Below are 23,058 nucleotides of genomic sequence, written 5' to 3' on the forward strand. Positions count from 1 at the left end.
TAAGATCAGTTAGTTCATCTGAGTCTTTTACTATGACGAATATGTCATCTACATAACGACAGTATACAGTTTTTGGTTTTTGTCTACTACTGAAGACTGTCTTCGATGATTCCCAATATGTAAATATTAGCTAATAACACTCGTAAGGTATGAGCCCATTGCTACTCCGTCTATTTGTAGACACATGTCCCCTTGTGGACTGATGAATGGAGCTTCCTTTGTACATGCCTCGAGAAGACTGTTCAAGTGTGGCTCGGGTATGTCTAATTTGGGGGTGCTCTCATCTCTGTATACTTTGTCTAGTATCATTTCAATGGGGTGTGTGTGTGTGTGTGTGTGTGTGTGTGTATATATATATATATATATATATATATATATATATATATATATATATATATATATATATATATAAGTTTTTTATTAAATTTAATAAAATTTAATAAAAAACTCCCCTGATAAGCAGGTTGTGTGTATTCGATTCCCTGCAATGATTGTGATTCTGTGTACCTTGGACAAACAGGAAAGTCCTTACAATTGCGGTTGTCACAACATGCTTATAGTATTAGAACTGCCCAAACGTCTAATGCATTGTATCTACATACGAGTTTATGCGATCACAATATTAACTGGAATGGGGCAAAAAGCATTACCAATTGTGGGGATTTCGTGGAACGGAATTTGATTGAGTCTGCTCTAATCAGTCAGTGTCCAAATCTTCTTAATGTTAGTACTGGAATGTACAAACTTGATCCATTTTTAAGTTATAATATTGCACAACAGTTTAAGAAACAACTCTGATAGAGAGGCTTACAATGTCTCATTATAATTGTATATTCATATATTGTGTGTTCATGAGGCTTTTCTTTAATCTTTCATCCTTATTCTCTGACCGCTTAATCCTCTTTGACCATTCTAAGCTAAGCTATACCTGTTTTTGGTTAATTACACCTGACCAACCCTAGGGATGGGTTGGTCAGGTGTCGGCCTATATATCCTCCCCCTTCTCCCTTCTCCTTAGTCAGTCTGGTGTTGACAAAGGCTTTAACAAGCCGAAACGTTCACCTCATTTCATATTTCTCTGTGGATTTTCCGCATATATATATATATATACATATATATATATATATATATATATATATATATATATATATTATATATATATATATATATTATATATATATATATATATATATCTATCTAACTCTAAAATAAAGAGCAACATGAATATAGGAAAGTCCTTGCACTTATCATAATTATTTAAGATCACCGCGGGGGTCCCACTGACATCGGTCGCCTTCCACGGTTGCCCGCCACTCACTAAGTGAACGAATCACCCTTCTCTGTCCAACCGCCAGCATTCATATACTGTAGTGTTTATTTTCAAATCGTATCCCCAATTTATTCACTTCTTTGAATTATTGAGTTCCAAACTGGGTTCATACACAACTGATTTGTATACATATTTTAAATCACTTAATGTCCTTGAAACTATTTATTTGGCTTCATTGAATTGATGTTTCTATTCTATTAGAGGGGAAAATTTTCAGTGACAATGCACTGTTCATGCCACTGCACCAGTGGGAATTCTAAATGTCCTGATGATCTTTTCTGGCTGTATTTTAAAACTCGGCAGAGTTTTGGCGTTTACAGCTTCAGCAGGAAGGCGTTTCCACAGGTTTACAACTCTATGCGTGAAAAATCATCTGCTGTTTTTTGTGCTACATTGTGGCTTGCTGAGCTTGAACGCAATGCTCCTCGTTCGTGTTACATCAGATCTTTTGAAGAAACTGTTCGGATCGACATCGTCCAATTTGCTTAATATTTTCAAGGTTTCTATGAGATCCGCCCTGTCATGCCTGGTCTGCAGTGTTGCTAGCCCAGTGGCCCTCAACCGTTTCTGATATGAGTTGACTAAGCTCTGGTATGATTTTTGTTCCCCAGTGTTGCACCTTCTCCAGAGCATCTGTCTTTCTGAAGGTGAGGTCTCGATCCCTGCCTGGATGCAATAATCCAGATGGGGGCGCACCAGAGACTTATACAATTCAACGACTAAATTCTTTTCCTTCAAGGTAAATGTACGCTTGAATATTTCCCAGGGTTTGGTTCACTTTTTCTACCGCCACGAACCGTCACTTTGGTGCAACTTTTAGTGAATGATGGATTCTGACTCCAAGGTCATTTCTTCATCAATCTGTTGTAAGGTAGTGCTCTCAATCTGGTAGTTGTGACATGGATTGTAATGCCCCACATGCAAGGTCTTGCATTTATCGACATTTATTTTTTATTTATTATAAATATACAAGAAGGTACATTGGGTTTCCTCAGAGTACATAGCACTGATCTTTTTACATTCTTGTAAAGCCACTAACACGCATTGTTTCAGGCAGTTACTTAATCTAACAGATAATTTGAAGTCCGTTAAAACTACGTTAATAAGATAGTAGCAATGAGTAGCATGATTACAATAGTAAAGTTGTATGGCTTAGGTACATATATTGGGGGATTGGGTAGCACTAGATACAGTGCGAGTTTAAAGCACTTAGTAGGAAATTATGAAGATGAAATTAGGTACTTTTTGGTTTTATATTTTAATAAGGCATTAAGTTCTACAGCTTTTCAATTCATTAGGGAGTGAGTTCCATAGACTAGGTTCCTTTATTTGCATAGTATTTACACAGATTAAGTTTGGCTCTGGGGATATCAAAGAGATATTTATTTCTGGTGTGGTGATTATGGGTCCTATTACATCTGTCCAGGAAGAGTTTCAGAACAGGGTTTGTATTTAAGAACAGGTTTTGTACATGTAAATGGCACAAGATATTGCGTGGAGTGAGTTTATGTTTAGCATGTTTAGGGATTTAAACAGGGGAGTTGAGTGTTGTCTGGAAGCAGAGTTTATTGTTCTGATGGCAGATTTTTGCTGGGCGATGATGGGCTTTAGGTAGTTTGCAATAGTTAAACCTCATGCACAGATACATATGTAAGATAGGGATAGACTAGCACGTAGTATAGTGAGAAAAGAGCAGAGTTTGGAACATAATATCTGATTTTAAAGAGTATACCAACCGTTTTTGAGACTTTCTTAGCTATGTGTTTATCTACTACATTATCTATCTGAAACTGAATTGCATTTTTGATTTGCTTCCAAATAGGATGTAGTAGATCTTTTCTATGTTTAGTACGAGTTTGTTGGTTGACATTCATAAGTGGACTTTTTTTTTTTAGTTCATTATTTACAACATTATTTAATGTGTGGGGTTGGGGTATGAGTAGATGAAGGGTACTATCGTCAGCAAATAATATAGGTTAAAGAATGTTGATGAAGACATTAGGCAGATCATTGCTGTATATAAGAAATAGGAGGGGTCCTGGTTGCTGCCATGCGACACCCCTACGGTTAATGGTGGAGGTTATATCATTGATGGCTACATATTGGTGTCTATCACTAAGATAGGATCGGATATAGTTCAAGGCAAGGCCTCAGATTCCATAGTGGTGGAGTTTAAGTAAGAGGTATTTATAATTAAGAGTATCACAGGCCTTTCTCAGGTCAATGAAGAGTACAATCAGAAGCTCATTTTTGTCAAGGGCCGAGTAGATTACGTCAAGCAGACTAATAATTGCAGCGTTGGTACTCTTTTGGGAGCGGAAGCTAAACTGACAGGAACTTAGTATATTGAATTTTACGAGACAGGAGTAGAACTGTATAAATATTTTGTATAAAATAGGTGGATTTGATATCAGTCTGTAATTGTTTGTCTGCCGGATTGCCTCCTTTATGAATTGGCATTACTCGTGATTTTTATTTACATATATACAAGAAGGTACATTTGGTTTCTCAGAGTACATAGCACTGAGGTTTTTACATTCTTTTAAAGCCACTAGTACGCATAACGTTTCGAGCAGGTCCTTAATCGAACAGAAAATTTTAAGTAGGTAATTTCTGGTAAAATATATAAAATAACAGGTACATTGTAAGAAAATTTGACAAAGATTAGTAGGTACATTAAAGTAAAATTTGAGGGTTATAAACAGGTACCTAATAGCATAATTGGAGGATTATTTCAAGGTATAATGCAATAATCAGGATATCAGGGAGAAGGTATAACACTCTCAGAAATTTGTTGAACAGCAGAGCTTTAGGTGGAGCAACGGCATGGGAGGCTCTTGTGGGAACCGACCTGTGAGATTTATATTTATTTAATTTATATGAATTTATATAGAATTTATATTTACGTTAATTTATATATATATGTCAATAGCAATTGGTATGGTGTTAAGTGGACTGTATTTCTGCAATATTCTCACAAATCGATCCTTACACATTAGGGGGGGGGTTATATTAAATTTATATATATGCAGCCAATCAAACTACAGTATTAAACTACATATATTAGTAAATAAATTGGAGGTGCCTTATCTTATTGTACAGCAGGCTTAGTCCACCAGATATAACTAGGATGTAGACACCAAATTATCCTCGTGTGAGGCTAGCTTCCATCACCCATAGTAACTGATGTACCAAGATTAATTTGCATTCTCTTCTTGTTCCTGTCAAAGGGTGCTAGCTGTAAAGCCGGAATCCTAATATATGACAGCTATATCAGAGAAAACACTGTATATTAGATAAGATAAGGACCAAGGCTTAATTACCTGGGTTGAGTCGATTGTGTTCTAACCGGTTCGCCCAATATCTACTTAACATTAACTGGCCAGAAATGATTAGATAAACGGGTTTCGGAAAGACAGTTCCTTGTGGTTGTTGACAGCGTGTTGATGATGGTAGAACACTTTGATCTCCATAACACTTCGTCCAAGAGAAATTATAGGAGCTGAACTCGCTCCAGCGACTCTGGTCTTAACAAACAATGGCTGACCTCCTCACCACTGACGCCTGGCTCTCCTTGTTCAATGTCAATAAGTGATAGAAGGGTCACATTTACTTTATTTTGATACTGATAATTAAGTTAATTCAAATGAGATGTTTTTATGATATAAAAAGTCCAAAGACTGTCGGAAAATCCGACACCATTTAATATATCATACAGATAATAGCTGTATTGTATAAACAAGTTACCCATAGAAAACGTAACTTGTAGTGGAATTACCGTCTAAAGAAAAACGGGATATCATCACCACATACTATTATAATTCACCACCTATTATGGTGGGAATTATTCTTAAATACATTAGTCTTTGGACTTTACCATCATAAAAACATCTTATATAAATTAACTTAATTATCAATATTAAAGTAGAGTAAATGTGACCCTTCTATCACTTTCTGAAATCTGGACAATGTAAGCCAGGCGTCAGGGAGGAAGGAGGGAAGCCATTGTTGTGTCACCTCCGAGACGTGTGGAGCAAATTCGGCTCCTATCATATCTGGACAATGTCGGCCAGTAGCGTCAATAGTATGGAGTGTTAGACATTGCCATTGTTGATACTAGACCAGAGGCACACGGGAGCAAATACGGCTCCTGTTAATTTTACTTGGACGTAGTGTTATGGAAACCAAAGGTGTACCATTTTCAACACGCTGTCTACAAATTCAAGTTAAGTGTCTATCCGAAACCCGTTTATCATTCATTTATGGCCATTAATGTCAGGATATAGGGTGATCCGGTTAGAGCACGTGGAAGCCTCAAACTAAAGGTAATTAAGCCAGGTCTTTAAGGTTCCATGTATAGTGTTTTCTCTGATATAGCTTATCATATATAGAACCTGGCTTCACAGTTAGCGCCCTTTTGACAGGTCAAGACGAGGAAGACTTTGTGCACCAGTTACTGGGTGATGGAAGCTACCTCAAAGAGGATAATTTGGTGTCTACACCCTAGTTATACCTGGTGGACTAACCTGCTGTACTATAAGATAATTAAGGAACCTCTTCAATGTATGTAGTCTATTACTGTAGTTTGATTGGCTGCATATATAAATTTAATAAACCCCCCTAATGTGTAGAGGATCGATTTGTGAGATTGAGATTATTGCAGAAATACAGTCCACTTATCATTATACAAATCGCTATCGAAGTATATAAATTAACGTAAATATAAATTCTATATATATTCATATAAATTAAATAAATATAAATCTCACAGGTCGGTTCCCACAAAGACTAATGTATTTAAGAATAATTCCCAACAGAATAGCTGGTGAATTTATAGTACTACGTGGCAATGATATCCCATTTTCTATGACAGGAAACTCCACTACAAGCTACATTTTCTATGGGTAACTTGTGTATACAATGGCAGCAATATTATCTGCCTATTGTATGTAATATTATTAAATGGTGTCGGATTTTCCGACAGCACTCTTTTTTTTTTATACTAAAGATGGCATTTCACTAAGGTCCCCTCTTTGGTTTTTGGTGAGTGAATGATGGACACAACATCTGTAGGACTGACTGATGAAAAGAGAAGAGAGTTTGGATAGCTGCCTGAAAGATATGTGGCAATATGTGTCTGCGTTTGTGGAATTTTTCTGGCAAGGTTAGCACTAATCGATGAAAAGAAGCTATTAAATTCAGTTGCCGTTTCTAAATCTGTTGCAGGTGTATAATCATGCTTGGAGAGTTTTATCTGGTTATGTGAATGTTGTTTAGATCCTAGAATGTTTGAGATGGCTTTCCATGTGCTTTTCAAGTTGCATTTTGCTTCTTTGAATCTACTCTCATAATAGGAACATTAAAAAGCATTTGCCAGTCATCAGTCCATTTGTGGAGTTCATTAAGAGAGATATATCTTGAGATAATTTCGGGTCTTAGCGTCTCGTCCGGTCTTTTTTTTTTTTACACCCCCCAGGAAGTAGCCCGTAGCAGCTGTCTAACTCCCAGGTACCAATTTACTGTTAGGTTAACAAGGGATCATGTTAAAAGAAACTTCTGCCCAATTGTTTCCGCCTCTACCGGGGATCGGACCCGGAACCTTAGGACTATGAATCCCGAGTTCAGTCCACTCAGCTGTCAGGCCCCCTTATACACATGAGTGCTTACATTCTTGTAAAGCCACTAGCATGCAAAACGTTTCGAGCACGTCCTTAATACTATTTTTTTCCCGCAGAATACGACCCATCAAATCATTTAACATCCAGGTACCCATTCACTGATGGGTGAACAGAGGATAAATATTATAATAGCTATATACTCGACCTAATTTTCCATCCAGTCTAATTTTCTGTTAAATCTTATTCATTATTCTATATGTATTTATCACTATCTACAGACCTGTTGACTGTGTACCTGCTGGTGACAACAATATTCACCATATTTGTCACCTTCTACAAGGGGACGTGGCTCATAGACTTGCTTGCCTTGCGAAGCATTCCCGATGCTGGCTTCTCTGGTGTGCTCTTCTTTGCTGCATGCATTAACTGTGCTGTCTGCTTCATATGGGAGGTATAACATGTTCAGTTGCATTTTCTTATGTGTTTAAGGTCAGAAAGACACCAAGACAAAATGTGCATCTGAGTATATTTTACATTATACTTTTTAAAGTATTTTGCAGAAAATTGAAGATCTGGTTAAGATTAGCAAGCATGTGCGTTCATAAGACAGTCTTGCCTTGAATATAGAAAGAAAATAGTTTAATGAGACATATCTTTATTTAGCTGAGAAGTTTATCTTGCTACAAAAAAATATCAATTTGTTAACCTAATTGTTACTTCAACTTAGGCCAGACTACAGGAATATTAATATTTTAATTTAAGATCTTCCAATATGCCAACTTTATATTATATTTACCTCATCATTGCCAAAGACAAAACTGTTAATGCACATCATGGTACAGTAGAGGATTTCTGTAAAAACTTTTGAGAAAGTATTAATTTTACACAGGATGATTTTTTTGTATTATAAGATGTGAATAGATGTGTGTGTTCTAGAGGTGGCTGCTGTACGGTGTGATGCAACGGTACGTGATGCCATGGTTCCAGATCATCTGTCGGTCACGTTCACTTCACACTAAACTTCAATCCGAACTACAAGGCAGAGAGGAATGGCCTCCTCTCACTGAACCCCCAGAATCTCAGCTCTTACAAAATTCGAATATTGGTATGATGGATTTCATTTTAGCATACATTTTAAGCGTTTAACATTGGTTGAATATGAAATATGGAAGTAAAAATATAGTGTCCTGTAAACAGTATTTACTAGTATTACAAAATATAAACATTTTCTCAATTTATTTTTCCAGGGGAAATAATGATGGATGAAGAACTGGATGTAGAAGATGAAGAATATAGTGACACAATGCTCATGAGAAAGTTGACACGCCGCCACCAATTTAAAGCTACTGTCAAGTACCTCCATGAAAAGCCTCAAAGTGACACTAAGATCGATGGCGTCACATCTAGTGTTAACATCAACCCCACAGGTCCACAACATGAGACACTATCTGAATACGAACCCTTGATGAATATTAATTCTTCTTGTACTCCACTAGAAAGGTATTTTATTTGTCTCTACATCCTTATTTTTGTCATTAAACAGCACAGCTTATATACATGTACTGCATAAAGTTTTACCTTAATTTACTATTGGTTTCTCTGGGTTTCAGAGAATATTTTTTTGTTTTTGTCTGGCAGCAAGACAGCTCAACTGCTCCTTACTGAGATACTTTTAAATAAGGATACTTTACTATCTTATCACACTATCTTTTCTACTTACTATCTTACTATTTAAAGGATACTATCCTTTAATTAATTAAGGATACTTTCATAAGGAGGATAAGGATACTGAGCTACTTCCATAAGGAACTTAGCAAAAGAAGAGGGTAAGAATGATCAGGAAGTCATCACGGAAATGATAGTGAAACTGATGGACAATGAAGAGAATCTTAGTATAATCAATTTTGGGAGGTTAGGTAAACCTGAAGCAAATCTGGTACGCATAACCACTGCAAACTTTGAGCACAGAAGAAGGATACTCAACCGTGTGCACAAACTTAAAGATCTTGAAGGGTATAACCAAGTCCACATCTCCCCAGACCTCTCAGTAGAACAGCAAAATATGACAGAGTACTAAGAGGCAAGGTAAAGAAGTTAATACAGACAAATACAAAGATTCATTGCTAAAGATCTGGAGAGAGCAGGTGATCATGATAGTAGATGGAGGAGAGGACGTAGTCCTTCACCCAGAAGTCTGGAACTACTGGGTGGTTCCAGACCTCCCTCAGACATGCTTTCCCTGCCAACAAGTTGGACCCATTGTCTGAGATCATCAAGATGGGGGAGGATCGACAGGCAGCAAACCTGCAAAAGGTCTGCATGAATGCCTCTGCACTCATATATGGAAAATCACGTCTAAGTGATATTCACACTCACTAAGTGAGTGTGCCACCAGTCCTCTTGTGGTGGCACAGGCGAACAGGCAATTGTATGCATTCACAGGGATTTTGTCCCTAGTGCCTGTTAGTTAGAGCTCCTGTGTAGTCTACACCAGTGGTCTCAAAGGGACGAAGGTGGACAACTCGTTCATTAGGGAGTGGTGGCCGAGGTCCTGGATGAGGACAAACCCGAGCGTCGTACCTTCGGCAGACTACACAAGATTTTATGAACCTTACAGTCTGGCGACCTTGAGAAAGCTAGATGCATTGACCAGACGACGGGGAAGAAACATTGGATGTTTTACTTCGAGGTCTATTTTGGCATACTGTAAGCGACCCCCGCACCTTAAAATATGCAATAACTGTCTTGGTCGATCTAGAGACCCAGATCATTTTCAAGTTTCTTAGAACGTTTTCAAAATTCATCCCGAATGTTTCACTTTGTGCCCTTTTGACCCAGTATTTTAAGGGACAAGGCAATTGATATTTGATTCCTATTTTCTTCAAGAAATCAAACGTCCTTTGTGTGACACCTAATAGTTTAAAATCAGAATACCGATTATGATCAATTACCAGTCATGGGTGGTTCTGGTATCTTGGTGGGAGCAGTGACATTGTCACAATGATTTGTGGCTTTTGTTTAGGCCACTGGTCACTGACTAGCCACTGAGATCCATGGAATCCCATTTCAGTTCTGGACAATTGTTTCAACATCAGGCCTCTGGAGAGATAGTCAACTGGGTTCTTGTTGGTGGGTATATATCTCAGTTTGTACCCTGCTGACAACTCTCTAATTTCCTTAACGCGGTTACTCACGTAAGAAGTTTTGCTATTGTTATAATAAATAATAAATAAATAAATGTTTATTTAGGTAAGATACATAACTACAAGAGATTTTACAAAGATTGATGGAATTATAGATAGAGCTAGTACATACAATGTCTAAAGCCACTATTACGCAAAGCGTTTCGGGCATGAAAAACATTAATGACTAAAGCTTAATACTAATTGAGTATAAAGAATAAAATGTGTTGAGAACAAATAAAAATAGAGATAAAAAAGGGGGGAACATGGCTGAAAAAGCAGCACAAATACAATTAGGTCGACAAACAGCGTTGTTTAAAAAAAACAGACATGGATTGACAATAGAGGGGTAAGGTAGGTTACAGGGAATTTATTAGGTAGTGCTTCGTTTTTATCTTAAACTGGTTGAGAGAGGTGCAGTCTTTAACATGGTTGGGAAGGTCATTCCACATTCTGGGCCCCTTGATTTGTAGAGCATTTCTAGTTTGATTAAGTCGTACTCTTGGAATATCAAAACTGAATTTATTTCTGGTGTGATGCTCATGGGTTCTGTTACAACCTTCAATGGCGCTTTTGAGGTCAGGATTGGCATTACAGTTCAGCGTTTTATATATGTATAATACACATGAGAGAATGTGCAGTGACTTAATATCTAACATATTCAGAGATTTGAGAAGGGGTACCGAGTGATGTCTGGGGCCAGAGTGGGATATTGTCCTAATAGCAGCTTTGTGTTGAGTAATTAGAGGACGTAAATGATTTTGGGTAGTAGAACCCCAAGCACAAATACCATAGTTGAGATATGGATAGATGAGGGAGTAATAGTCACTAGGGCAGGGCGGGATACATAATATCTGATCTTAGAAAGAATGCTAACAGTTTTTGAAACTTTTTCTGGGGGAAGCCCCGTCGGCTCCCCGGAGCTTTACCGGATGATATGCTAATGTCAGACTTTGGCATCAGTCATGTGTATGGAGTTCTAGGGCCTACCGGGGACCACGGCCAGAACCTGGCCCCCTCAGAGAGGCAAGGGGAGCAATGGCCTATAGAAACCCCCGTGTGGTTGGAAGCATTCTATGTCTGCCATCGACCGGGTCAAGCATCCAGAAAGGTAAGCATTCCAAAACAAACCCCTATTCTGGTGAAAATTGCTACCTAAGCCGAACTAGTGGATAGAACTCTTCAACAGAAAACAAGGAAACTAGTATGACGTCATACGTCACCACGCCGCTGTCTGCGCAGCTCCCCCCTCCCCGGGAGGGGGAAGGGGGAGCCCCAGACCTCCCACGCCGGCTATCCACCCATCAGTTCTTCGGCTGATGCTATAGGCAATGGTTATGTGCTCCGGCTCCAGTGGTTGTTTCAGCACTGTACCTAGAGTGTGGTGTCTGTTTTCTAGGTGGTGTGTGAGCCGGGAGTGATTCTTCAGTACTCGGGCTGCATGCGCCTAGGGTTCCCTTCCCTAGGTGCCCTGTAAGTACTGCCCTTGGGGCTTGGGGCCACCTTCCACAAGTTCCTTGGGTCCTGCCCCTGCTTGGCCGTTTACTGCTTGGTTTTCGGCCGCTCTTTGTGTGCTCGGGTGTTCTGTCTCCCTTGTTCGCCTTAGAGTAAGGGGCAGTTTTTGCACTGGTGGGGCGCGGGGTACTGTGCAGCTTGTCTTTACCAATCATAGCGGCCGGCTCTGTTCCGCTTGGGTACACTGTCCTCTTGCGGGGTTTCTTTTTCTTTTTGTTCTCTACCTGGTGGGGGGGGGGGTCTGCCTTCGTTCATGCCCCTTGTGTCCCTTGTGTTCTGAGTATTTTCTAGTGGTACCCCCTGCTAGGTCCCCGTGAGTGTACACGTCCCGGGGGTTCAGCTCTTAGAAAGTTGTTTGGTAGCTTTGGGTGCCGGTTAGCAGTACCCTGCCTGGGATTACCTGAGCGCGAGTCCTCTTAAAGTAAACGCTCGGGACCCTGGGAAACCCCTGGGGGCGCCCGGGTCCGATGGATGTGACCCCAGAGTCCCCCCCTCGCTTCCAGCGAGTTTGAGGGTTGCTCTCACCTTTTGTCTCTGGGTGACTCTCTGTTTTGCCTCCGTCTGCTGCCTGTGGGGTCGGTGACACCTTCGACCCGGAGTCCTGCGAGTTTGGTTGCTCGTTGTGGCTCGGTTACCCAGTTGTGCTAACAAAGCGGGTTCGGGCAGCAGGGGCGTTGCACTTGAGCCTTGGTGGTGGCAACGTTCTCGTGGTTTCCTCCCCGGGAGCCCCGGGGCTGCCCCGTTGTTGTTCATTTTGGGACTTGGGGGTGTTGGTTGCTTCGGTTCCATCCACGCCCCCTTGTCTTTCCCCTGGTTCACCCTTCCTGCCTGCATCCGGTTCCTTACCGTCTGTAGGTTCGGGGCGGGGTTTTTGGTGGTGTTGAGACTCGGACAGTCTCGGGGAATTCCCCTTCCGGGGTAGTGACGGGGGCATTTGGGCCTGTTCCTCCAGCCGTGTTGTATGAGTCTGCCAGTGGGCTCCCTTCCTTAGTGTTTTCACGGCTGCCCCGGTTTTCTGGTACGGCCGGGGCTTTGGGGGAACGGCTCGGCCCCGGGGCCTGTCGTGTAGGTTCCCGGGGCTGGGGAGGGGCTGACTTGGGGGGGCCTTGGCCCCGTTAGACCCCGTGGGGGTTTTTATCCCCCTCTAGGTGGGGCTTGTGGTTACGCGAAGTGGGGTCTTTCCTCCCCACTCGCCGTACGTGCTGTTGGACGTCGGCCCCTCCCCGGGCTTGGTTCCTTGGCCTTTGAGTCGGTTGGTTCCGTCCTGTGGGTGGATGTTTCCTCCCCCCCTATTTGGGACGGTGTTTTTGTCATGTTTCCCCGTTCGATGGGGTTCTGCGTGACTTCTGATATCGGGTGCGCCTGCGTCTTCGTGTGCCTTTGGGACTAGTGTTGGCTTCTGTGTTCTCGAGGGTATGGGAAGGTTTTTCGCTACTTCCCGCATTATTGGAACGTATGTCGGCTCCTCGTTCTTGTCGCCCTGTTGGGCTACTTGTCGCCCTGTTGGGCTACTTGTCGCCCTGTTGGGCTACTTGTCGCCCTGTTGGGCTACTTGTCGCCCTGTTGGGCTACTTGTCGCCCTGTTGGGCTACTTGTCGCCCTGTTGGGCTACTTGTCGCCCTGTTGGGCTACTTGTCGCCCTGTTGGGCTACTTGTCGCCCTGTTGGGCTACTTGTCGCCCTGTTGGGCTACTTGTCGCCCTGTTGGGCTACTTGTCGCCCTGTTGGGCTACTTGTCGCCCTGTTGGGCTACTTGTCGCCCTGTTGGGCTACTTGTCGCCCTGTTGGGCTACTTGTCGCCCTGTTGGGCTACTTGTCGCCCTGTTGGGCTACTTGTCGCCCTGTTGGGCTACTTGTCGCCCTGTTGGGCTACTTGTCGCCCTGTTGGGCTACTTGTCGCCCGGTTGGGCTACTTGTCGCCCGGTTGGGCTCTTTTGGCTCCTTTTCTCGTGCAGTAGTCCTGGCTGGCGCCTTCCCACAGGGAGGGTGTGCGGTTCGGCCAGCGTGTTATGCGCATGCGCCGTGGAGTTTGTTTTGGTCTGGGCGGTGTTTCAGTGCTGGGGTTTGCGCCCTTTTTTGCTACAGTGCTTCGCCTCTCGTTCTTCTCCCTGGCTGCGGTATGTGCCCCTTCGCGCCGGGGGTGTCCTGGTTCCCAGTTGTGGGGAGGACACCGCGGTTTTCCCTGTCATGGGTGTGGACCGCCTCCTTCGCCTCTCCCTGTTCTCCTGCGGGTCCGGCAGGGTCCGGCTCTGGCGTCTTCACCTGGCGGTGCTCCCAAGTTCTTCTGGGCACGGTTGAGTCGTGTCAAGTTCATGCCACCATTCGCCAGGTGAGTTTCTGCGGTCTGGCGTCTTTTGGCCGGGCGCTGGATGCGGCGGTGTTTATATACCTGTCTTTATTTAGGTATATTTTTGTACGACTGAGACCGTTCGCACACCAGTGACTGTCCCTTTATCACCCCTTCCTGTCCCCCTCATGTGCATGTCCAACCCATGCTGGAGTCATTCAGGGGACCCTCCTTTTTTTTAATGTTGTGAGGTGTGGGGGTTGTAGGGTTGGTTCTGTACTCCCCTGGTGAGGCTCCTGGCTGTGCTTGCAGGATTTGAGCTCTGGCTCTTGGGTCCCGCCTATCTGGTAGAACTTGCGGGATAGTACCAGTGGAGTGCAGTGGTGCTATTGGCACTTTTGGGGAACACTGTATTACCATCAGTGGTCTGTGCTTGTTACGCGACCTACTTGCGAGCATAAGCCTTCTTGCTGGTTCGTCCGTGGACTTCCAGGGCGCACTGGCCTGTTTTCGTATGGCAGTTCCGGCCCGAACTGGTTGTGGGGGTATGTGGGCCGGTGGACTGCTCCTAGCAGCTGCCTGATGGGCCATCCTCTGGCCGGTCTGGTCTGACCTTGGGCCGGGCTTCAGGTGTAAAAGAGCTTCCAGTACCTCATCCAGCAGGTATCGAGCGGGGTTTCTCCGCCGTCGGTCGCCTGGTGCAGGTTTCTGGGCCTGCTGGGTTTTGTCGTGTCTCCGTTGGCCCTGTCTGGGGTCTGCCTGCTCCGTTCTCTGCCTTTGCAGAGGGGAGTTGCTATTTACATGTTGCATGTTGCAGTGGTGCCTGTTGCTGCTGCTGCACGTGTGCATTGGTACCGTGTTTCACGGTGGCGTGTCCTTGTTCCTGTGTCTGGTTGTGGAGTGGCACTTTGCTGCCGTTTTGTGCCTGGGGATTGCGTGGGGTTTTTGTCCCTGCCTGATTGTCCACCCCTGGTTGTTCTCCTGGTTTTTTTTGTGCTTCTGCTCTTTCTTCCTGCCTCCTTTGCAGCAGGGATGTTCTGCGTGTGTTCTTAGGCGTTGGTCAGCCTGTGTCCTGTGATGTGCTTCTTTGTCTCGGTCTATTGCAGTTGTTCGTGCCCCTTGGTTCGGGTCCTGTTCTGGCGGCGACCCTTCCGCCTTCTTTGGTTTTCCTAGCTTGCCCTGCCGGTTGTTGTTTTTTTTTTTGGGGGGGGGGGGTGGTTCTTGCGATGTCTCGCGTCGGACCAGTCGTTTCTGAACTCCTGGCGGGCTTGCATGCTTTGGGGAGTTTTTCTGTTCGGCAGACGTTCCATCTCCTTGTGCCGCCTGGGTTTCGGGTGGTCGCGCCCGAGATCTTCTCGCGGCTCTGCCTTTTTTCTGGGCTCGGGGGGGCCTTGTCGGGGCTGCTTATGTTCTGCCTCGTGGTCTCGCCTCCGGTTGGTGGTCGGGTGGCTTCGTGGTCGGTGTCCCACCTGCGTGCTTCTCTTGGCGGCAGTATGGGTATTTTGGCGGTCCTTCCTTTTCCTGTCCCTTCTTAGGTGGTTACTCTTGTTAGCTTGGTTTACTCTCGGCTTGGTTTTCTAGTGGGGGTTGGGGGCCGTCGTCTTGCCACATACTGTCGCCTCTTTTCATGCGGCGCAGGCGGAGCCGCTTCAGCTTGCTTTCGGTCTTGGTGTTGCTTCTTCACCGTTAGTCAGCTGTCTTGTGCGTCGTTTCACCTCCGGCCTGTTCGTGCGCCACTTGCACCATCCTGGTCTCTGGTCAGCGTGCTCTGTCTTCTCCTCGGTTGGTAGTGCCCCTTCGGTTCCGGTGTGTTTTTTCGTCGGCTCTTTCCTTTGGGCCTTTGCCTCTGGGGGTCGGTTCGCTGAGTTTTCTTGCTCCTTCGGTTTTAGCGTTTTGGTTGTTTGATGGCAGCAGTCTCCATCTTTTCTGGCACTGGGTGGGGCTGCTGCATTCTGGGGGGTCCAGGGTTTGTTGGTGCTTCGTTGGTCGGGCCGGGGGTGTGTCATTTTTGTGTTCAGTGGCGGCCCTCCGCTGTTGTTTGCGTGCCACGGCGTTTGGGTCCGGAGCGCATTTTGCGTTGATCCGGTTCTGTTCTTCCCGGTTCGCGGGTGATGGTGTCCCGGGTGGTCAGCCGTGTTCTTGCGGGTAAGCTGCCTGTGTTCTTCCCTCATGATTGTGGCGTTCGTGGCTTCGCTGCTCTCGCTGCTGTCTGGGCGACGTGGCCTTGCAGTCTTTCGGGCATGGATTTTTGGTGTTCGTGCAGAGGCCTTGCTGCTCGTGGTTCTCGTGTTCCCGGGATTTTCGGGGCTGTGGCGCCTTGGGTTGGCGTTTGCTGCCGGTTGTCTCGCCTCCTTGGGGGGTGCGTGGTGTCCGCCTCCCGGTTTGTCCCTTTGACCTTTCTCTGTGGGTAGTTAGCTCCGGGGAGCCGACGGGGCTCCCCCCAGAAAACCAGCGTTGAATGTAATGAAACGCCATTTTCTGGGTGAGACCCGGAGGCTCCCCGGCAACCCTCCCTCCTTCCGGTCGGCGTTTTTCGCGTGTTTTGACATCCAGCCTCAGAACTGATGGGTGGATAGCCGGCGTGGGAGGTCTGGGGCTCCCCCTTCCCCCTCCCGGGGAGGGGGGAGCTGCGCAGACAGCGGCGCGGTGACGTATGACGTCATACTAGTTTCCTTGTTTTCTGTTGAAGAGTTCTATCCACTAGTTCGGCTTAGGTAGCAATTTTCACCAGAATAGGGGTTTGTTTTGGAATGCTTACCTTTCTGGATGCTTGACCCGGTCGATGGCAGACATAGAATGCTTCCAACCACACGGGGGTTTCTATAGGCCATTGCTCCCCTTGCCTCTCTGAGGGGGCCAGGTTCTGGCTCGAGGTCCCCGGTAGGCCCTAGAACTCCATACACATGACTGATGCCAAAGTCTGACATTAGCATATCGGCCGGTAAAGCTCCGGGGAGCCTCCGGGACTCGCCCAGAAAATGGCGTTTCATTACATTCAACGCTGGTTTTTTGATATATTTAGAATGTGTCTCTGGAAATTCAGCTTGTGGTCAATGAGAACGCCAAGGAATTTACCATCTAATTTGTTACAAATTTGGGTATTGTTTATTTTGAGATTTATTTGATTAGAGGATTTATTGGCAAACAGAATATAGAAAGTTTTATCAATGTTAAGGGTGAGTTTGTTGGCAGATAGCCAAAGATGGACTTTATTTAGCTCAGTATTTACTGTGGCTTTTAGAGCAAGGGGTTCAGGACTGGAGTAAATGAAGGTTGCGTCGTCAGCAAATAGAATTGGTTTGAGGTGTTGGGAGGTATTTGGAAGGTCATTAATGTAGATGAGAAAGAGGAGAGGGCCAAGTATGCTGCCCTGAGGAACACCAGTGTTGATGGGTAGGGTGGGAGAAATTGAATTATTCACAGAAACATACTGGAGCCTGTCAGTAAGGTAAGATTTGAGGTATTGCAGGGAGTGTCCTCTGACTCCATAATGATGTAATTTAAGAAGAAGGTTTTGGTGGCTGACAGTGTCAAAAGCCTTACGCAGGTCCACAAATAACCCAACAGGGAACTCATTTTTATCAAGAGCTGCATGAATCAAGTTAATCATACTAATAAGTGCATCGTTAGTGTTTTTTCTGGGGGGAGCCCCGTCGGCTCCCCGGAACTTTACCGGCTGATATGCTAATGTCAGACTTTGGCATCAGTCAGGTGTATGGAGTTCTAGGGCCTACCGGGGACCTCGAGCCAGAACCTGGCCCCCTCAGAGAGGCAAGGGGAGCAATGGCCTATAGAAACCCCCGTGTGGTTGGAAGCATTCTATGTCTGCCATCGACCGGGTCAAGCATCCAGAAAGGTAAGCATTCCAAAACAAACCCCTATTCTGGTGAAACTTGCTACCTAAAGCCGAACTAGTGGATAGAACTCTTCAACAGAAAACAAGGAAACTAGTATGACGTCATACGTCACTGCGCCGCTGTCTGCGCAGCTCCCCCCTCCCTGGGAGGGGGAAGGGGGAGCCCCAGACCTCCCACGCCGGCTATCCACCCATCAGTTCTTCGGCTGATGCATGTTGCAGTGGTGTCTGTTGCTGCTGCTGCACGTGTGCATTGGTACCGTGTTTCACGGTGACGTGTCCTTGTTCCTGTGTCCGGTTGTGGAGTGGCACTTTGCTGCCGTTTTGTGCCTGAGGATTGCGTGGGGGTTTTTCTGTCCCTGCCTGATTGTCCACCCCTGGTTGTTCTCCTGGGGTTTTTGTGCTTCTGCTCTTTCTTCCTGCCTCCTCTGCAGCAGGGATGTTCTGCGTGTGTTCTTAGGCATTGGTCAGCCTGTGTCCTGTGTTCTGCTTCTTTGTCTCGGTCTATTGCAGTTGTTTGTACCCCTTGGTTCGGGTACTGTTCTGGCGGCGACCCTTCCGCCTTCTTTGGTTTCTTAGCTTGCCCTGCCGGTTTTTTTTTTTGGGGGGGGGGGTCTTGCGATGTCTCGCGTCGGACTCGTCGTTTCTGAACTCCTGGCGGGCTTGCATGCTTTGGGGAGTTTTTCTGTTCGGCAGACGTTCCATCTCCTTGTGCCGCCTGGGTTTCTGTGGTCGCGCCCGAGATCTTCCCGCGGCTCCCCCTTTTTCCTGGGCTCGGAGGGGCCTTGTTGGGGCTGCTTATATTCTGCCTCGCGGTCTCGCCTCCGGTTGGTGGTCGGTTGGCTTCGTGGTAGGTGTCCCACCTGCGTGCTTCTCTTGGCGGCAGTATGGGGTATTTTGGCGGTCCTTCCTTTTCCTGTCCCTTCTTCGGTGGTTACTCTTGTTAGCTTGGTTTACTCTCGGCTTGGTTTTCTGGTGGGGGTTGGGGGCCGTCGTCTTGCCACATACTGTCGCCTCTTTTCATGCGGCGCGGGCGGAGCTGCTTCAGCTTGCTTTCGGTCTTGGTGTTGCTTCTACACCGTTAGTCAGCTGTCTTGTGCGTCGTTTCACCTCCGGCCTGTTCATGCGCCGCTTGCACCATCCTGGTCTCTGGTCAGCGTGCTCTGTCTTCTCCTCGGTTGGTAGTGCCCCTTCGGTTCCGGTGTTTTTTTTCGTCGGCTCTTTCCTTTGGGCCTTTGCCTCTGGGGGTCGAGTCGGAGTTTCCTTGCTCCTTCGGTTTTAGCGTTTTGGTTGTTTGGTGGCATCAGTCTCCATCTTTTTTGGCACGGGGTGGGGCTGCTGCATTCTGGAGGGGTCCAGGGTTTGTTGGTGCTTCGTTGGTCGGGCCGGGGGTGTGTCGTTTTTGTGTTCAGTGGCGGCCCTCCGCTGTTGTTTGCGTGCCATGGCGTTTGGGTCCGGAGCGCATTTTGCGTTGATCCGGTTCTGTTCTTCCCGGTTCGCGGGTGATAGTGTCCCGGGTGGTCAGCCGTGTTCTTGCGGGTAAGCTGCCTGTGTTCTTCCCTCATGCCTGCGACGTTCGTGGCTTCGCTGCTCTCGCTGCCGTCTGGGCGACGTGGCCTTGCGGTCTTTCGGGCATGGATTTTTAGTGTTCGTGCAAGGGCGTTGCTGCTCGTGGTTCTCGTGTTCCCGGGATTTTCGGGGCTGTGGCGCCTTGGGTTGGCGTTTACTGCCGGTTGTCTCGCCTCCTTGGGGGGTACGTGGTGTCCGCCTCCCGGTTCTGTCCCTTTGACCTTCCTCTGTGGGTAGTTAGCTCCGGGGAGCCGACGAGGCTCCCCCCAGAAAATCAGCGTTGAATGTAATGAAACGCCATTTTCTGGGTGAGACCCGGAGGCTCCCCGGCAACCCTCCCTCCCTCCGGTCGGCGTTTTTCGCGTGTTTTGATATCCAGCCTCAGAACTGATGGGTGGATAGCCGGCGTGGGAGGTCTGGGGCTCCCCCTTCCCCCTCCCGGGGAGGGGGGAGCTGCGCAGACAGCGGCGCGGTGACGTATGACGTCATACTAGTTTCCTTGTTTTCTGTTGAAGAGTTCTATCCACTAGTTCGGCTTTAGGTAGCAATTTTCACTAGAATAGGGGTTTGTTTTGGAATGCTTACCTTTCTGGATGCCATCGACCCGGTCGATGGCAGACATAGAATGCTTCCAACCACACGGGGGTTTCTATAGGCCATTGCTCCCCTTGCCTCTCTGAGGGGGCCAGGTTCTGGCTCGTGGTCCCCGGTAGGCCCTAGAACTCCATACACATGACTGATGCCAAAGTCTGACATTAGCATATCAGCCGGTAAAGCTCCGGGGAGCCTCCGGGTCTCACCCAGAAAATGGCGTTTCATTACATTCAACGCTGTTTTTTTGGGCCTGAAGCCATATTGACAAGAGCTAAGTATATTGTGTTTGGCTAGATAAGAGTAAAGCTGCTTGTAGATTAGTTTTTCAAATATTTTTGACAAGTTAGACAGGATTGATATGGGTCTGTAGTTGTTAACATCTGTGAGATCACCACATTTGTGGACATGGGTTACTCTCGCTTTTTTTAGAATATCTGGAAAGGTTTGGAGTTCAAGTGACTTGTTGAAGAGCAATGCAATAGCAGGGGCTAAAGATCTGGAGGCTTTTTTGTAAATTAAAGTTGGTATCTCCTCAAGGGCACTAGACTTGGTTTTAAGGGAAAGGATTATCTCATTGACGTCAGTGGAATTAGAAGGCTTTAGGTACAGAGACTGGATAGTTACCTGTAAGATAGTCCTTAACATCAGTACAGGAAGATGGAATATCGTTTGCAAGGGATGAACCAATGGAAGAGAAGAACCTATTGAACTCAATAGCAGTATCAGAGGCTGAAAGCTGACCAACGTTATTGGAAAGGAGTGTTGGTTTGTTATTTAAAATCTTCTTTGATCCCAATATTTGTGAAATTGTGCTCCAAGTTTTTTTTAATGTTGCTCTTTATTTGGGTAAATTTATCTTCGTAGTATTTAGTTTTGGCTCGTCTAATTATTTTAGATAGCAATAACGAGTAATTCTTTGAGAATTCTTTGGAGACTGTTCCTAATGGTTATTTCTCACCCACTGCAGTACTGCATCATTATCTGACCATACCACTGTTTCTTCAAAGTGGATGTTACTTAAGGTTTTGGTTAGATAATGACCCAATCTTACTCCTAGCAGTAGGGCAGTTAACTTCAGTTGTGGCAATGATCGTGTCTTCAACGTTGTCACCCTGGCTTTTGATGTAAGAAAATTTGCTTGCTCGTTTGTTACTAGGTAGCAATCGTTCCATAAGCCTTTCCTGAGGCATCACAGAATGCATGAAGCTTAATTTGTTGATTTTGATGTACTGTGTTTCGAGGGAACTTGACAGACTTTAGGATACTTAGATCCTTCACTAGCTCCCTATCACTTTTCTTGTAAGGCAGGTGTTAGTGGATCATCCCAGCCCATCTTCTCTTGCTAGCATTCCTGCATTATCAACTTCCCATTTATCAATCTGAGACTTAATGGTTCCAAGAGGCGAAGAATTTGCTGAATTGGGATAGTAGTTTTCTCATTGTTAGGTTCATGGTTTCTGATTCTGCCGATTTTATTGTTAATTGGTCAGATGTTGTTTTCCATTCGACTCCTAATGCTTTAGTCTTTTGAGGTACTTGTTAGTTGGAAAATTCTGACTCAATATAATTTTACTTTATTGGAGGCTCATGACTGGAGAGGCATATTTGCTTTTAACTACTCTCGATTGGCCTCATTATATATTTTAAGCAGTTCATTTTCACTGATGGTCGTTCCTTGGAAGTTGTCTACATACAGGTTATTGCTAATTTCAGTTTTATTTGGGCTATTGGACGTCTTCAAATGCGTTTCTAAGGTTGCTTGAAGCAGAAATGAAGAAGTAGCTTCAAACAAAACGGAAGCAAACCTGTATGTGATTATTTCACTGTTTGGATCACTAAGATCCTTTATCCATAGGAACTTGTGTAATTTCTGTTCTTCTTGGAGGCCTACTCTAAGGAATGCCTTACTTATATTGGCCGTGAAAGCACAAGTCCCTATGCGGAACTTTAACAGCATGTTGTACAGCCTTTGTGTCAGGCAATGGCCAGTTTGAAGGCAGTCATTCAACTAAACAACTAGAAACTATTCTGCTTGGTCTTGGCACTGCAATTAAATACTATCCTCAGTGGGGTAGCGGCTGATATTTCAGTACTGCATGATGAGGCAAAGAGTGTCCTTCCTCAGTCATTATTGGTTACAACTTCAATAAATTTGTTAGTTGTTGTCGTATTATATCATGGTACAATTTAAGGTTCTCAGGTTGCCTATTTAAGTGCAACATCTGAGACCTTAATTGGTTCTGAGCCATGAAATGATTCACTGGTAGCTGAGGATGATTTGTCTTCCGTGGTAACCTGACCCAGTATTGGTTGTTCCTGTAGACAACAGTCCAGGAAGTCCAGGTTAGTAAGTCCTGTCATCATTTGGACTAGGTTGATCAGGGACAATGCCTAAGGTGGCAAGGTCCCATAATTTATATACAAGGTGATCAAGCTCATCCTCAGACATGTCTCTGAACGAAAGTCAAATCAAAATCAAAATCAAAATGTTTATTCAGGTAAAAGTACATACATAGAAGATGAGTTAAACATAATGTTGGATTTATAGATAGAGGTAGAACATACAATACCTAAAGCCACTAATACGCACAACGTTTTAGGCAAGGTGTGGGAAAAAAACACTTAGACTAAAGCTTAATACTAATTGAGATTAAAGTATAAATTATGCAGAAAATGGAAAACAACGGGAGGGAACCGTGGCAGAAATCAGCAATTATACAACTTGGTCAACAAACAGTATTGTTTGAAAATAGCAAGACATGGGTTGACAATGGTGACTATTCTCCACCTAGTCACGCAACCATCACTGGATTGACTTGTTGGTTGCCTACAAGTGTGGGTTGCTTCAGACACAATACTGGGCCAGTGAGCAAATTGCCTCCCGCAGACAATACCAGGTTCATTCTCTGCCTTTTAGTTTGTCCAGTGATGAATTTATGGCAATAGTCTGCACCAACAAGGAATCCAATGTTGGAGAGATGATCAGATGTGATTTTGTAGTCAGCCAATTTAATTCCCATTTATTGTAGGAATTTGGCTGTTGTTCTTAGACCATGAACATATAGGTTAGATGGGATTTTGTCTACTACAATGGCCTGTATAAGTTGG

General features: G+C 45.0%; 1 protein-coding gene across 1 annotated transcript in view; it reads left to right on the plus strand.

Annotated features, from left to right (window-relative positions):
* Positions 1-7,189: 7,189 nt before the first annotated feature.
* LOC138357377 (uncharacterized) overlaps positions 7,190-23,058 on the plus strand; it is a 92,794-nt gene continuing 76,925 nt past the window's right edge. Inside the window, exons 1-3 of the mRNA XM_069314072.1 lie at positions 7,190-7,399; positions 7,885-8,053; positions 8,196-8,448. Coding sequence (XP_069170173.1) covers positions 7,205-7,399; positions 7,885-8,053; positions 8,196-8,448 — 617 coding nt within the window. The 5' untranslated portion in view covers positions 7,190-7,204. The remainder of the gene's footprint in view (positions 7,400-7,884; positions 8,054-8,195; positions 8,449-23,058) is intronic.

This window comes from Procambarus clarkii, chromosome 78 (assembly GCF_040958095.1).
Source record: "Procambarus clarkii isolate CNS0578487 chromosome 78, FALCON_Pclarkii_2.0, whole genome shotgun sequence".
Taxonomy (NCBI): Eukaryota; Metazoa; Arthropoda; class Malacostraca; order Decapoda; family Cambaridae; genus Procambarus; species Procambarus clarkii.